Source organism: Geotrypetes seraphini, chromosome 17 (assembly GCF_902459505.1).
Source record: "Geotrypetes seraphini chromosome 17, aGeoSer1.1, whole genome shotgun sequence".
Lineage (NCBI taxonomy): Eukaryota > Metazoa > Chordata > Amphibia > Gymnophiona > Dermophiidae > Geotrypetes > Geotrypetes seraphini.
The window spans coordinates 16,688,978-16,705,751 of record NC_047100.1 but is presented as its reverse complement, the minus strand read 5'-3'; the positions used below and the strand labels follow the sequence as shown (position 1 = coordinate 16,705,751).

The window sequence follows — 16,774 nt, the reverse complement described above, 5'->3', positions numbered from 1 at the left end:
TAAAAACAAATTTCATATAGTCTAATTTGTAGTGTTGCTTATTCTGCTTTTTGTTTCCTGTAATGTAGTATTGCAGATAATATAGCTTGATGGGAATGGATGAGTGGCTAGCTTCAGGGCTCAAACTGAAGGGTATATTGATGATGGAATAATAAAGTATGCAATTGCCTAGTTGCAGCACTTTAAGGGTTATCTTGTCAAAGCTGAGAGATGTCACTGAGTCACCTGGAACTAGCTGAGCCCAGTTTCTGAAATGTGTACCAGTGTCCCTAATACCAGCTACTAAATAATTCCGATGTTTAGATTGTAATTGAGATTCTGATATCCATACCAATCTCTATTTTAATTTAGTCCAGGATAGTACAATGAAAATTTTATTTTTCTGTTGGAGAAAGTCATCACTGTTCAAAGACAATTGCATATTTTTCTAAATTAAAGGCAGAAATTTTTCTCAGTGAGAATTTATGCTTTCCTAATGAACAATTAACTAGGCTTTCACTAAATGTAGCAATCCAGCTTGTCCTGTTTTTCAATCTGTAACTCCCAGTGGGAGGTATATTGGTCAGAACATTTATTTATATAATCAGAAGATAGCAAAATGTCTTCTATGTAACATTTTTGTTTTGTAACTGTAGGAGGCGTAGACTGTATCAGACTTGGTGAGGCAATTATCGAGTACTCCAGTGATTTCAGATTTTATATTACTACAAAGCTAAGAAATCCACATTATCTACCTGAACTTGCTACTAAAGTTTCCTTACTCAACTTCATGATTACTCCTGAAGGACTTGAAGACCAACTTCTGGGTATTGTTGTTGCAAAAGAGAGGTGGGTGTATATAGTACATATTACAATTAAGAGATATAAAGGCAGATTTTAGAAAGAATGTACAAATCAGAATTAAGAGGTCCACATTGGGACATGTAGAGCACTGCCCAAAACGAGCAACTTTGCAAAACCTAGACTTCCCAGAATGCAGCTGTAAATCCCAACATTGATCTCGGTGGACATAAATGTATATTATCTTAGGACAAGCAGCCAGTATATTCTCACATGTAGGTGATGTCATCCACAGAACCTGGTACGGACAGTGTAAAAGTGTACTGTCACTTTAAACTTTTAGCAAGTCTCAAGACTGCCTGTTCTGTACACTGCTGGTGCCTTCCCACCTGACATCAGCTTGTGGGACCACCAGTTCTCAGTCTTCTGAAGAGCTGAGTAGCTGGGTTCTTTTGGAGTTCTCCAAAAGCACATAAAACTTCATTTTTTTGGTGTCTTCTCAGTATTGTTTCTCTTCATTATTTTTATTTATGTTCATAGTACTTTTTTTTTTTTTTTTTTGTTAAAATTTTCATTTTTCCCCCTTTAATTTTTGCTGTCCTTTGGGCCACTCGAAGCCTGTTCACAGGCTGAAGCATCAACCCTTTTTATGGTTTAAATTTACTTGATCTTCCCAGACCATTGAGTCCTTCAATTTTGCATCGGTGGTCTTTCTCTCCTTGTGGCTTTAAGCAGTGTACCAGGTTCAACAGGACCATCTCAGTCACATCCACATAATTGGTGTGTTCAGTGCCTTGGTCCTGACCACTGTGCAGACTCTTGTCAGCTGTGCTCCAACATCAGCATCAAAGCCAGTACCGACATAAACATCAACCCCTCAATTGACATTGGCATCATCGCCACTGCCTGCATCAGGATCACCAGACATGTATGGGCATCCCAATGTACATTGTCGTCGTCTTTAGAGTCCACCCCATCGATGCATTCTAAGCATTGATGCATCGAGACAAGGTCACCATCTTTACAAGAGGTGTCTCCTTGAAGGCATGGCTCATCGAGGTCACCACCACGACACCCAACTGCACCGTCTATATTGATGTCTACTACAGTACTGGTTCCTTCTCTACAGGACCAAATTAGAGAACTTATTCAAAAAGTGTTGACTGGCATATTGCAGACTAAGATGCTTAAAGACCCTGCCATGACACTATCGGTACCAGCCCAGTCTGAGCAGCTCTCTAAGTGATCATTGAAAGCTAGGTCTCAAGGTTCCCAATGACATCAATCTAGGTCAAGAAGAGCATCATCATTCAGTTGTCCAGCCTCTTCTTCCCATTCTACTTCAGATCAATGTCATAGAAGATTAAGAAGTGTCTCTCGATATTTTACTTGATAGTTGACTCACTTCTCCTTCTTGATGTAAGGCTTGACACTCGCCTTGTCGGAAATCTCAATGCTCCCCATTTCCAACACAAGACATCAAAGAATATGTGCTCCTCTTTATATTCCAGGCACAGATATGTTTCATCATCTGCCTCCTCAAGAGGTCCTCCTCAAAAATCCCCTCAAGCAACAGAGGGCTCAAATGACCCAACCACAGACTCATCAAAAATTTCAACAGCTTTTTTGATTTCTTACTAGAGAGCCTGTCCAACATATCATAATATACACCTCTAACCTTTCCTATTGGGGGTTGCCTCACTCACTTCTATCACTGAGGGTCCCTCATAACCACTGGGTCCTACAAATAGAGAGACAAGGTTATGCTCTTCATCTAAAAAAACATTCCTCCAAACCATCTTCCAAGAGAGTCTTCTTTCAGTTCCCAACAGACCATCCTTTTTCACCAAGAGTTCTCAGCCCTCCTCCAATTCAACACAATAGAACAAGTTCCTCTGCAGGAGAGGGGCCAAGGATTCTATTCCAAATACTTCATAATTCTGAAGAAGACCGGAGGTTTTTGTCCAATTCTAGATCTCCGTGCTCTTAGTAAATACTTAGTAAAGGAAAAGTTCAAAATGGTCTCTCTGGGAACCCTGTTACCACTTTTAGAGAAAAATAACTGGTTTTGCTCTCTATATCAAGGAGCACATTCCTATCTTCCCAACCTACAGGAAATATCTTTGCTTTCGAATGGACACATGTCACTTCCAATACAGGCTGCTTACATTTGGACCAGGGTTTTCACAAAATGTTTAGTTGTAGTAGCTGCAACACTTCACTCTTGTGGCTTTCATGTATTCCCTTAGCTAGACGACTGGTTGATCAAGGTCCCAAGCAACTCAATTAACCACCAATTTGACAGTATGTCTTCTAGAGCTTCTGGGATTTGCAGTCGATTACCAGAAATCTCATCTCCAACCAACTCAAACTCTGGAATTTATTGGAGCCCTTGTAGACACAACTCAAGCTCGGGCATTTTTACCACAACAGAGACTTGACGCACTGGCTCAAATTTGCTAGGAAGTATCCACTCTTCAACACATCACCGCAAAACAAATGATGCATCTTCTAGGTTTCATGGCATATACGGTTCATGTAACTCCATTCGCCTGTCTATATCTCAGAGAACTTCAATTGGAACTCTCAATCCAATGGTCTCAATCCTTAAACCCATGTTCCCAGAGGCTGCAGGTAACTTCATCACTTTTTCAATCCCTTTCAGTGATGGTTAACACCAACCAGCCTATCCAGAGGCCTACTCTTTCACACCCTGCCTCATCAGAAAATATTGACAACGAATACTTCGATGTTAGGTGGGGAGCCCACCTCGATGGCCTCCATACTCAAGGCAGCTGGTACTTTAGATCATTTATTGTTTTATTGTCCATTAATTAAAACTTTTTGGTTGTCAATATGGGATCAAATAAATCAATTGCTTGAAAATTATGTAGCATTATCTTATGATACAATTTTGTTTGGAATACTGATGAGAGCTAAGCCTCAAATATCGGCTAATAATAATAAGCTTTTAATGATTTTAACTGGAGTTGCCATTCAACAAATAACATAACTGAAAAGATTATACAAGATTGAACTATCCGTTTTGGTGGAACTCAGTATGTCATATATTTAAAATGGAGAGAGCGTTGGCAGTACAAAAAGGCTATTAGCATAAATTTGAGGATGTGTGGGGGCCATTTATAAGTTATTATAAGGAATAATTTACACTTTTCCCAAGTTTTACTTTTTATTTGTCGTATGGGGGGTTTATTAACAATATGTTCTAATGATAAGATATTATATTCATGTGGTATATTTATTTTGTTGGAGAAGTGAAATGGGAGGGGAAGGGTTAAATTTTCTTGTTGAAAGATTGCTGATTTTCAAGTGATACTGTATTTCAAGTGTTTGTTATTTACTGTACACTTGTAAATTATAAATGAATAAAGAATTTAAAAAAAAAAAAATCTCTCCACTTCAGTCTCCTTGAATTGCAAGCAATTTGTAGTGCTCCATACTTTTCAAGATCACCTCCTCAATCAGGTAGTACTCATTTGAACAATCAACCAAGTTGCCATTTACTACGTGAACAAACAGGGAGGAACAGGATCTTGCCTCCTTTGTCAAGAAGCAAAACAGATGTGATCCTGGTGATTCCTTGCAAAATATTCATCAAAACTGTTTACCTAGCAGGAAAACAAAACATTCTACCATGTTTCCCCGAAAATAAGACCTACTCCGAAAATAAGCCCTAGCATGATTTTCAGGGTAGGTCTTAATATAAGCCGTACCCCAAAAATAAGACCTAGTCCCTGGATTTGCCAGCAGAGAGTGCTTCCCCCCCTACCCTGCCCCCTGCCGCTGCCTCGGCCCTCACTGCCGAACATCCACTGACCCTTCATCCTTCCCTACCGACCGCAAGCCCTACAGAGCAGCATTAGTTAGATTGTGAGCCTTCGGGACAGTAAGGGAATTTCTAAGTACCTATCTTACTTATAATTTTAATGCACCCTAATGTATATTTTCTGTAAACCGCTTAGAACCTAACGGATTAGCGGTATATAAGAAATAAATTACATTACATTACATTAGGCCAGCAGCACTTTAAACAAGCTTCTTCGCAGCCTTCTCTTGTCGGGATATTCCTTCTGCTGCATCACTGATGATGTCATCAGTAATGCGGCACACGGAAGGTCCTGATGAGAAAAGCAGCCTGTTTAGAGTGTTGCCAGCCCAATGCTGCTCTGGAAGGAGGAATGTAGGACTCGGGGTTTAGATGGGAGGGAAGGATGGAGGTTCAGCGGGGGTTCGGCTGCACTGCAGGGGCGGGTAATCAAGGGTTCTGATGCTCAAGGGATGGGAGGCAGGGAAGGATGGAAGCTGGGCAATGGTTCTGCTGCATTAGAGGAGGGAGGGAAGGATGGAAGCTGGACAAGGGTTCTGCATGAGGGATGGGAGGGAGAGAGGGATAGACAGATGCTGCAGAGGGAAGGCACAAGGAGATGGGTGAGAGGGGAGGAAAGATGCTGCACATGTGGGGGAGAGAAAAGAAAGAGAAAGAATTGGGGTCCTCAGTTTATACACTACTGACTGCAGAATCATTCCAGACAAGATAGTGGATTCAGCCAAGCAGTTCTACAAAATGTATTCTCTACTTAAATGCCAACTACCCTCCAACCCTTTTGTTTCCAGCTAGAGTCCCACATGTGAGAATATACTGCCTGCTTGTTCTAGGACAGACATGTCAAACTCTGGCCAGTATTAGCTGAGGACAGCAGGCAGATATTCTCACAACCCTCCCACCTCCCCTAGTTGGCTTCTTAGCTTTTTTATTGAACTGATGGTCTTGTGAACTGACTGTCTAAGCTCCATTGGCTCCCAGTAATCCCCAGGATCCACTTCAAATGTGCGTGCCTAGCCTACAAGATCCTACATGGCATCCTTCCTGCCGTTATCCCTCTATCCTGGAACTCCCCAACCCCTACCTCCTCCAGATCCTCCCAAACTCTTAAACTATCCTTCCCTTCCACAAAAGGTATTTCCCATGCTGGCAAACTTGGGTCATCCCTCCCCTTTAGAATCACTGAGATCTGGAATAACCTCACCTACCCGCTCCGAACCTCAAGCTCCCTCCAACTTTTCCATAAACACCTAAAAACCTGGCTATTCCATAAACACCTAAAAACTGTAACACTTCCCCCCTCTTAGGCCTCTCCCCCCATTCCCCACCCTTTTACACCTAACTCTTAATCTCTCCACTGTAGTTCCTCTCTCATCCTACTTCCTGTAAACCGTGCCGAGCTCTGCATCCGTGGAGATGGTGCGGTATATAAAACCAAGGTTTAGTTTAGTTAGTTTAGTTTAGTTTAAGGTACCAGTGCATGTGTGGTATGAGCAGTCTCTAAACCTGCAAAAAGTTTAAAGTGACTTTTGCACTGTCCGTACTGGGGTCCGTGGATGACATCACCCACAAGTGAGAATATCTGCCTGCTGTCCTCAGCTAACACCTGTTACAGGTAAATAACTGTGCTTTCTCCTTTGGAAATGTGGAATGCATATGTATATTTTATTCCTGCAGAAGCTCGGGCAATTTTGCCTGAGGAGATTTGTAGGGCAGGGACCTGGTCCACACTGCATACATTTTCTTAGTTCTATAGAGTGGACATGGCAGCATGGGAGGACACCATATTTGGGTCCTCATTGTTACTAGTTGGTTACTAGTCCTACCCTAGATTTTGCAGACTGCTTTTGTATATCCCTGCTATCCAGAATGGCACACCTATTGCATTAGAAAAAGAGATTAAGTTCTTTTCTAGTAGATAGGTGTGTCATTCTGTTGCCCCCACCCCATCAATTATTTCTCCGCCTGCCTACTGACAGTTGAAGTCAAAGCTGAGATTTTAATGTCAATCAGCCCTTAAGGGTAAGAAGAATAATGTATCGCTGTAGCACACTGGGGAAAGGTTTGAACTCCATATATGTTTTTGAATGTTATGATTATTCTGAAGTTTGGATTGTTCCATTGCAATGTTTAACATGTTTGTTATACTTTCAGAGCAGAACAGCACTGTATTTGGGGGAATCTCTCCATACCCCTCCTGATGTGTGTCTACATAGGGCTATCACCTGCTTTGGTACAAATTGAAGGGGGCAGCAGAGCCTTCAGTAGAAGGAGGAGATGTTGAAAACTTGGAGTAGATTCCTTCTGCACGGCTCTTGAGCATGGGGGGGGGGGAAATACTCTACTGTCCCCAGAATGTCCCCTACTGTACCCTACTGCCCCCAGAATACAACAAATCCCATCCCATGTTTGATGGAAAGCTTTGACCACATAACAGTTTATACCACTAATATTATTTGTTTTAGTTTCTCTGTCTAAGCTTGCTAATTAGAAAATGAAACTGAGTATGTTTGCATTTGTTAGACCAGAATTAGAAGAGGAGAGGAATGCTCTCATCCTTCAATCAGCAGCAAATAAAAAACAGCTGAAAGAGATAGAGGATAAAATTCTGGAAACCTTGCAGTCTTCTGAAGGAAATATTCTGGAAGATGAGTCTGCCATTCAGATTTTGGACTCTGCTAAACTCATGTCTAATGAGATCTCAAAGAAACAGCAGGTGATGCACCAAAGCATTTACCCTTTAACAAAATTTATTTATTTATTTATTTATTCATTTATTTAGCCTGTCCTTCAAAGGAGCCCAGAGCAGTTACAAAAGTACATTCATGGTAAGATTAGGACATACTTAGCTGAGAAATACAGATTCTACAGCATCTACAGTAAAGACAAAGGGGTTTGATTACAGTATAGACATAACATGCAGACATAAAATACTGACTTAGTGGGCATAGGGTGGATTTAATTTCAGCACATTCAGTGTAGATATTACTTCCTCATGATTACCAAATATTTTAGCAAGTAATAGTGATAACAATTTGATTATGATATGCAAAGAATGTTTGGACCATAGTTCAGATTTTGGTTGCATAGGATGACTTACTTACGCAACTGGAATATCCTTAATTATGAATTTTGGCAATTGACTTGATTCTGATTTAAGGTAAGTCTTTGAGTTTAGCTTTGAAAATATATTCTGATTTACTGAGATGCACCTATGTGTATGCATATATATATATATATATATGTTGTAAGAAAAAATGAATAAAGAATATAAAAAAAAAAGAAATTAGTTTGATATTTATTATTACATGGGGAAATCTGACTAAAATATTAAGATTCAGCATGCCTACGTTGTAGTTGTTAAAACTACCTGACAATTGCATACGTTGTCCTCTCTGCTTTAAAAGTTATTTTGGGGTCAAGCTGGGAACCTGGATTTGATTCATGAGTTAGATATTCTAGTCCTTTAGCCCAGGGTTTTTCTTTTTTTAAAAAAAATCTTTATTCATTTTCAAAAATTACAACAAGTGTACAACATCCATTCAGAAATTCATCACTTGAGATTCTTATTTGTATTATTCCAAATAAATAATTATATAAGAAACCCACCCCTCCCACCCATATACCAATAAATAGCAACTATCAATATATTATCTGTCATAATCCCACCCCCTTATCTTATCCAATATTCTGGTGTTTAAGATGTCTGATCACTAGAATAAATATTATTTGGTACTTCAATGAGATTTAAAAGCCCAGGGTTTTTCAACCTTTGGTAAGCGTACCCTAGGGGGTACACAGGTGAACACCCCCACCCCCGCTCATCTGCCTGCCCCCCCACTGCCCACTCACTCTATTTAATTACCCCCCACTGCTGCCTCAACTCTGGGAAGGGAAGGGCCAGGCGTGTGCAGCAATTGCACGCTGCTGGCCCACAAGCCTTCCCCCCGATGTCAATTCTGACGTCGGAGAGAAGGTCCGGGGATAGAGTTTGGGCTTGTTTGTGGCAGAGTTTGGGCAGGGGGTACTCGGTTGGTATTTGTTAGGCTCAGGGGGTACTTGGCTTGAAAAGATTAAGAAACACTGCTGTAGTCCACTATGCTTGGAAATGCTATGAAGGCTACATTCACAGCGTCTTGGTGGAAGGCATTCCCACCATTACAAAATGGTTGGAATTAGGACCCAAGAGTTAATGTGGTTCCCTAGTATGTTGAGGAGTGCTACAATAATTAGGGAAAAGCATCTTTTTAAGTAATTAATATCCTTATAATTTTGTTTAGGTTGCTGAGAAAACAGAGATTAAATTAGCAGAATCTCGAGAAGGCTACAGACCAATTGCTAGACATTCCTCAGTGTTGTTTTTCAGTATTGCAGATCTGGCTAACATTGATCCCATGTACCAGTACTCTCTTAGCTGGTTTGTTAATCTCTACATCAACTCTATTCAAGACAGGTAGGAAGTATTTTCTATACAAAGAAAGCTAATATTTCATTTTTGTATCTCATGCAGATAAAGTTATAACGGATGTGACCTTTTAATTGTAATTTTTATGTTCTTTTTCCATAGTAATAAATCCAAAATCTTGGACAAGCGTCTTCGTTACCTCACTGATCACTTTACATATAACTTATACTGTAATGTTTGTCGCTCTTTGTTTGAGAAGGACAAGCTGCTTTTTTCCTTTTTACTCTGCTGTAATCTGCTCATGTAAGTTGGGTTCAATTGATTGGGAATTTGCACAATATTTTTGTGTTAATCTGTTATGTTATGTGCTAATTCTAAAAAGCTTATGTCTAGAGTTACTAAAAGGGGCTGTGATGCTGGCACATGCATTCACTGCGGATCATTTTATGCCATGGGACATATTTACTAGTAAGTGCATTAATGGCATTAGGGTATGTTTGTAAATCTAGCACCTAGTTGGAACTTAGGATCCTTTTTACTAAAGTGCATTAATGTGCTAAATGTCAGGCTCTGAGAAAGTCCAGCATAAACATGTTTTCCTACATACTTGATATTTGCAGCCTAGGACAACGACTTATGAAGGAAATGATTTATAGCAAGCATAGAAAAAACTGGTACAACAGACAACTGTAGATTCTGTAAGAAATTGCTGGCTGTGAAGTTCTGATGGCAGAACATTTCTATACAGAAAGACACAAAATGGCATGTCTCATCCACTGGAAACTTTGTAAACATTACAACATTACCTAAAAAGCACTGGGATGGTGCCTCTAAAAGAGTTACGGAGAATAAAGAGGTTATGATCATGTGGAGATCCCCATTCTGACCGAAAAAAGGCTAGATGCAAGGAAATAGCATAATAATAAAAGAGAAAAACATCAGAATGACATTGATCAAAGAGGTGTCACTCCCAAGTGATTACTCTGTATAATTGTGTAGAGAGGGAAAAGATCCTTAAGTGCTAAGAAATGCAGTCTGAGACCAAGAAAATGTAGCAGAAGGATACAGAAATATTTCTGATCTTTTTGAGTGTCTTTTTTGAGGAATTTTCAAGCACACTTTGGATTAGTTGCCCATGCTTGTAATATCTTGTGATCTCCAGAAGTAAGCTTTCTTTAGCATAATGCAAGTACTACAATGAGTATTTTCAGTAAATGTAAGAGACTGAGGGCTAGATGCACTAAAAGTCACTAAGACCGTGCCAAATCGTGCACTCAGCACTGTTGCTCATACCCTTCATGGTCTAGCGTGGCACAATGATGACACTCAGGCGCTTGTCAACTCAAGTGGAATTTATTTGGCCACAGCCATAACAGCACAATTACATCAAACTGTTATCAACTGAACATCATAATCAAGCATGAACGGTGATGAACTGTACACTGTAACCGCACTTCATAAAATGGCATAACACACAATATACATCACCAGGCAACATATAAGGAACTGATGGTCAGGCGCACAGCATCTGTCTCTCTATCCCGCACAATGTGGGGCGCCGTACAAGCTTCCCCAGCTCACCGGACCCTTCCCGTTCAAGGAGGTGTCCCCTCATCAGCGGTACGTTGTTGTGAAGATCATGGCCTGGCCCCCTGCCATCCAAGCAAGGCGATGTGCCCCATGTCTTAACCACTGTAAAGATGTCAGCCTTCTACCCATATGCTGTGCTTACCTGCCACCTGCCAGACTGGCTGCGACAGTAGTGAAGGGTGGGCGGGAGGGAAGTCGCGTCGATCTCCCTGGACCGCCGTCGGGAAAAGGGGCGACCTCCCTTCCGCTTCCCCCTCATCTCCTAACCCTTCCCCCCCTCCCTCGCTGATTGGCGTTTCCTATCCTCCTCCCTTCCCCCCCCCCTCCTATCTATTCGCTCCAGCTTCGGGCCGATTTGGCCTCGCTCCTCCCTATACGGGATCGGAGCTTGTTCTCAAATCGTGCACTCAGCACTGTTGCTCATACCCTTCATGGTCTAGCGTGGCACAATGATGACACTCAGGCGCTTGTCAACTCAAGTGGAATTTATTTGGCCGCAGCCATAACAGCACAATTACATCAAACTGTTATCAACTGAACATCATAATCAAGCATGAACGGTGATGAACTGTACACTGTAACCGCACTTCATAAAATGGCATAACACACAATATACATCACCAGGCAACATATAAGGAACTTATGGTCAGGCGCACAGCATCTGTCTCTCTATCCCGCACAATGTGGGGCGCCGTACAAGCTTCCCCAGCTCACCGGACCCTTCCCGTTCAAGGAGGTGTCCCCTCGTCAGCGGTACGTTGTTGTGAAGATCATGGCCTGGCCCCCTGCCGTCCAAGCAAGGCGAAGTGCCCCATGTCTTAACCACTGTAAAGATGTCAGCCTTCTACCCATATGCTGTGCTTACCTGCCACTACCCGTGATAGCGAAACCTCGCTTATCGCGGGTTCCCCCCAAGTGTCATGGCTGCGGCCCTGCACACGTTAACATATGCCATATATCCAGACCGATGTCGTAGCAGTGTACCCCGCCAGGCGGTACAGACGCGGACCGCTGTCCTCTAGCAATTAGACTTGTGTTATATTATTATATATATATATATTTTTTTTTGTTTGTTTGTTTTTGTTTGCCATCCACCTATTGAGTTTCTTGCGAGTTAGTTATCTCCACGGCTGTGCGAGATCTCACTCATACTTACCGGGGTATAATAGTTATCTCCACGGCTGTGCGAGATCTCACACCTTTCATACTTACCGGGGTATAATATGGGACCACAATAAGGTAGTGTGGGGAAGCCTGCTGTCTGAGGATATTATTGGTCTGTGGGGAAGCCTGCAGGCTGAGGATAACCTTCGTCTACATTAAACTTGTTGAGTATATTCCGAGTTCTATATCAATAAGGTAGTGAGGGGAAGCCTGCTGGCTGAGGATAAACCATCAGTCCGCATTGCTGGCTGAGGATAAACCATCGGTTCGCATTTTCTGGACTAACTGTACACTGTTCGTGGTCTCTAGCGCCCACGGAACCAATGTACTGAGGAACTTGTACTGAGGAACTTCCGCTGTTAAAACCATACCCAAGGTACCTATACCCTGTAACTAAGTATCCCGTCACCACCCTAATCCCAGAATATGAGACCAGTAAATGCTTTTGTAAACCCTAATTATTAAGATCATTCAGCCTCTCTTGCGGTGCTGTAAGCCGTAAGTTAAACCCCGTAATGTAAAACATAAGTATGAAGGTCCTTGAGGTACTGTTAATCAAATGCGAGGCAACATCCATCTCTCAACCTGATGTAAACCGAATAGTAACATCCATAAACCGAATGTATATCCAACATCCATCCCTCAACCTGAACCGAATGTATATCCATGATATTCCGAATTGTAATAATTTTTTTTTTTGCGCTACCAATCTAGGGAAAACACTGTTGAGGTAATGTCACCTAATAAGGAAGGTTCTTCGGCAAAACTATAAGGTAAAAGATGTAAACCCCACCGTAAATGTAAGGTAGTGCCACTCTTGAGGTTATGTAACCAACCGTCCACGATGTAAACCCCACATTGTAACATCCATAACCCGAATGTATACCCCTGGTAAAGGCCAATTCTAGTCACCATCCATCCGAACTCTAATGTCCACCCTGTGACATCCATAACCCGAATGTAGACCCTGATTTACAACAGCAATCAACTCTATGTGAGCCCTATGTAGCGCCCGATCATCCGCACCATAACACCCTTCATAACTTTCGTAAAACTGAGCGTTCGTTTTTACCTCGCAGATGTTGACTCTCCTCTGAGTAGGGGACTCCTTACGTTACTCTCCTTCTGAGTAGGGGACTCCTTACGTTCTTCTCTCCCAGATGCCTGTGAGTGATGTAAGCTGGTCCTAATGCTAAGGTCTCTGGTAATCAGCGAGGTGATAAGTGATGATAGCAAGGCCGTGTAGTTGATGACGAGAGTTGAGTGAGGCAAGAAAAAACAATTAATAGACACTGTTGTCAGTAGCATCACCCCGTATAAGGGCGCGGTATGGTCAAGGAGACCTCAAGGAAGGCAAATGAGGGCTCAATGCCTACGTCTTACTTCCCGTTCTGCAGGTAATAAGGTCGTAAGCACAGTGGTATTGAGTGAGGCACAAAACAGTTAATACATGAGGTACGCATGAAGTGAGGGCAACACAACCCTTGCCTGTAGCACCCCGTATAAGGGGCCGCCATGGTCATGGAGAAATTCAAGGAAGCCAAATATGAGGGCTCAAAGCTGTAAGGTCTATGTCGTAGTTCCCCTCTGGCTAAGTAGGAATTCGTAGATGAATGGAGGAAGAAATGATACCATGGAGACCAAGAGTCTTATTGAAGAGGGATTGATACTACCTGGATATGGTCCGCTCGATTGTAGGATTCAGGGAGGATGAAAGTCTTGAGTGGTGAACTGACCATGTTAAGGATGGTACCTAGATGCGTAATCCTGGCGTACTTAAGATGAGGAGCTGCTCCTGGCGCCCAACTCATGGGCGCCCCTACTCGGGAACGATCCGTTGTTAGGCCCATCCTAAGGCCACTGGAAGAGGACATAGTAATTCATTGGGTAACATATTAATGATGAAGCAATTATGAGCTAACATTTATGATGTGGAAAAGGCTGGGATATGAAAGCAGGTATCATTGTGTGTCTCCCATAACCTCACATAGAAGAAGTTGGTGGCTAAGGAAAGGGGTCTGTCTTTGTGACTCAACCAATCGGGACTCTCCAGCATGAGTTGAATCTCTCGGTCTCAGGATAAATAGATAATGGTTACCGCAGATGGGCAGCCTAGATGGTCCTGATGGGTCTCCCTCGCCATCCGGTTTATTGAGATATAGGGGACACATCATGGTGTGCCGTATATAATAGTTCCTATGTAAAAAAGGGGGGGCAAAGTACAGAGGAGCAGACTCGCCGAGGGACTTGGGGCTGGAAGGCCGAAGGGAAGTAGATGAAGCTGTCCATGCCATGTATAGCGGCGACGAGAAAAAGGACGTACTTGTAGTACTGCGTCCAGCCCGGGTCCAGAAATGCGACAAAGATGGTTACGTGGTAGGAGGAGGTGCCGTACTGTGAAAGATTACAGAAAATCATCCTCTTCTTTCTCAAACAGAGGAGAATGAGAGGGGACATGATCGAAACATTCAAGGTACTGAAGGGGATAGACTTAGTAGATGAAGATAGGATGTTCACCTTCTGCAAAGTAGAGAGAACGAGCGGGCCCTCCCCACAATCGAAAGGGGAGTTCCGCTGAACCAGAGCATATAGAGGCAGAGCCGACCAGAAGGCCGCCACACAAGTGGACTGCTGGGCATTAATAAAAGAAAAATTACCTATGTGAGAGAACAATAAAGGCAGTTGTGTGAGGAAACAGGGTAAAATGAGTCAAGAAAATTTTAAATTGTTTTTTTTTTTTTTTTTTTAAATTTGATTGTTTTGGACACTTAATACAAACTGTCCAGATTGCTATGTTATTAGATTTAAAGGTCCTCCGCAGTCAAATCCCCAGGATAAGAATTATAGTATCATTCTAACATGATGATTGGACAGATGGCTAGGCTAGAGATAACCCCGCAAAGCCGTGAATTAAAGACTATAGACTTTTAACAGGCTGTGGCTTTCCCCATGTCTTTCTCAATATCAGACATGCGCTCTTGCCACAACCTCTGGCACTGCGCTCCAGAGCCTAACTCTTATTCTATGATTTGAAAATATTTCCTCCTATAAGTTTTAAAAGTATTTACCTGTAACTTCATCCCTCAGTCTGTAATTTTGAAAATTCGATCCGCTTGTACCCGTTCTACTCCACTCAGGGTTTTGTAGACTTCAATCATATCTCCCCTCAGCCGTCTCTTTTCAAAGCTGAAGAGCCCCAATCTCTACAGTCTTTTCCCACAGGAGAGGAGCCTCCTGGTGCCATCTCCGATCTGGCGAGAAAGGAATCACCGACAAGGAAGAAAGCTCTACCCCGAGGGCAGATCCTGCTGACCAACAACAGGGCCCAACACTGGAAACATGGAAAGAGTGCAATAGAAGAGAAAGGAAGAAGGAAAACCCACCAAAGAGGAAAAGGAAAACCCACCAAAAGCTCAGCGCCCACCCTGCACAACGCCCAAAGCACAGAGCCAGGCACTGTGTTCTCCCAGCTAGCCCTAAATGGGACTCAATGGCCGTGGGCGCGCCCCCAGCGGCTGCATGTTTTTTTTGTTTTTTTTTTAAACTGGCCCCGTGGGCTCTCTATGCATTATACAGCTTTTACCACTAAGAAATTAAGAATAGATGGAGCTTTAGGCTCTGAAGCTACTTCCCAGTTCAATAGATAATATCCCGGAATGCAATGCAATGCAATTTAAAAACAGATAACAATCTTCTTGTCAAGCTGTTACCATGGCAGAGTCTAAAACGTCCCACTCTGGAGGGAACGGGAGGCAGATTCTAATGAATCGCTTGCTTGCCCACCTCGCCAGTACACGACTACAGGGAATGAATCCAAAAAGAAAACCAAAATCCCTAATGCACAAAGGATTTCTTATCTATATTTCAATGCATATATTTAAAAACCATGTAAATAGAAGGAAAACAATTGAGCTTATAACTTAGCAAGTGTGTAGCTCCAGGAGAAAATCATCCCATGCCAGAAACTAAAACCTACTGCAACAACTTGTCAGGTCATTCCAGCCTGGAACAGGACTCTGGGCTGGTTAAAAGCACCGAGTCAGGACCTAATTAATATTTGGTAGCATGCAATTATGTCTGCCTGCCGTGGTGCCAACTTATTAATGCCAGGATGCTCCAGAAATTATCTGGGCTCTGCCAACATTCAGTACAGTACCTGGATAACCAATTGAGCAAGTAGGTTTTGGCATAAAAACAGTCCTAACTATGCGTAGTTAGTTATCCAAGTACTGGCCAGACCTGGATAACTTCTGTGAGCCACTGAAGACCCAGATTTAGCCTGTTACCAACTAACAGATAAAGGCCAAATGGCCCATCCAGGAGGCCGGGGGCGCACGACCCGGCAGCCGGCGGCCACCAGACCCCCACAGCTTCCCCTGCCTCTTGGCAGCGCGGGCGGCGTGCCCAAAGCACCTAGGGGGCCGCCGTGTTACACGGAGGTCAGGGCATGGGAAGTAGTGTCCGGCGCCGGGCCACGTGGCGTCGCACTCGCTCCCAGCGTGCCGCCCCCCCCTCCCGGCGGAAGGGCAGAAATCACCGCGACAACAAGGGACCTGGCAGCCGACGCGGCCCCCCGCCTGCCACTCCCCCACTGACCGGCACGGAGAGACGGACAAGGCCTCTCGGCAGCACAGGGGATGACGACCCGAAGACGCCAGTCATCCTCCACGCGGCACGGACTGCACTAGTCCGCGGCCGGCCGGAGACTCCCCTTGTCGTGTGCGGCGGCTCCCCTGAGACGCTCCTATCTCGCAGGATCCGAGGGAGCGTCTCGGCGGGCCCTGCCAGGCCGCAACACAAAACCAGAGAGTCGGGGGTGTGAGCCGCGCGCCACTCAGTAGGAGCGAGTGCACGCCGGGAGCAGAGCGAGCCGGCGATGCACGCGGGGAGACAAACCTGGCAACCAGGAGACACGCCGCCATGGTCTCCCGCGATCTCCCTTCCGCTCCCAATGGATCGGGGACCGCTCCCCGCCGCGCGCGCAGCGGCCC

The 16,774-nt window shown here is 43.6% G+C and overlaps 1 protein-coding gene across 2 annotated transcripts in view; it reads left to right on the top strand.

Annotated features, from left to right (window-relative positions):
* Window positions 1-16,774, top strand: part of DNAH12 (dynein axonemal heavy chain 12) — a 451,362-nt gene that overhangs the window by 372,579 nt on the left and 62,009 nt on the right. For both annotated transcript variants that reach the window (XM_033925718.1, XM_033925717.1), the window contains 4 exons: window positions 636-828; window positions 7,148-7,340; window positions 8,905-9,077; window positions 9,192-9,332. In XM_033925718.1, the coding sequence (XP_033781609.1) occupies window positions 636-828; window positions 7,148-7,340; window positions 8,905-9,077; window positions 9,192-9,332 (700 nt within the window). The remainder of the gene's footprint in view (window positions 1-635; window positions 829-7,147; window positions 7,341-8,904; window positions 9,078-9,191; window positions 9,333-16,774) is intronic.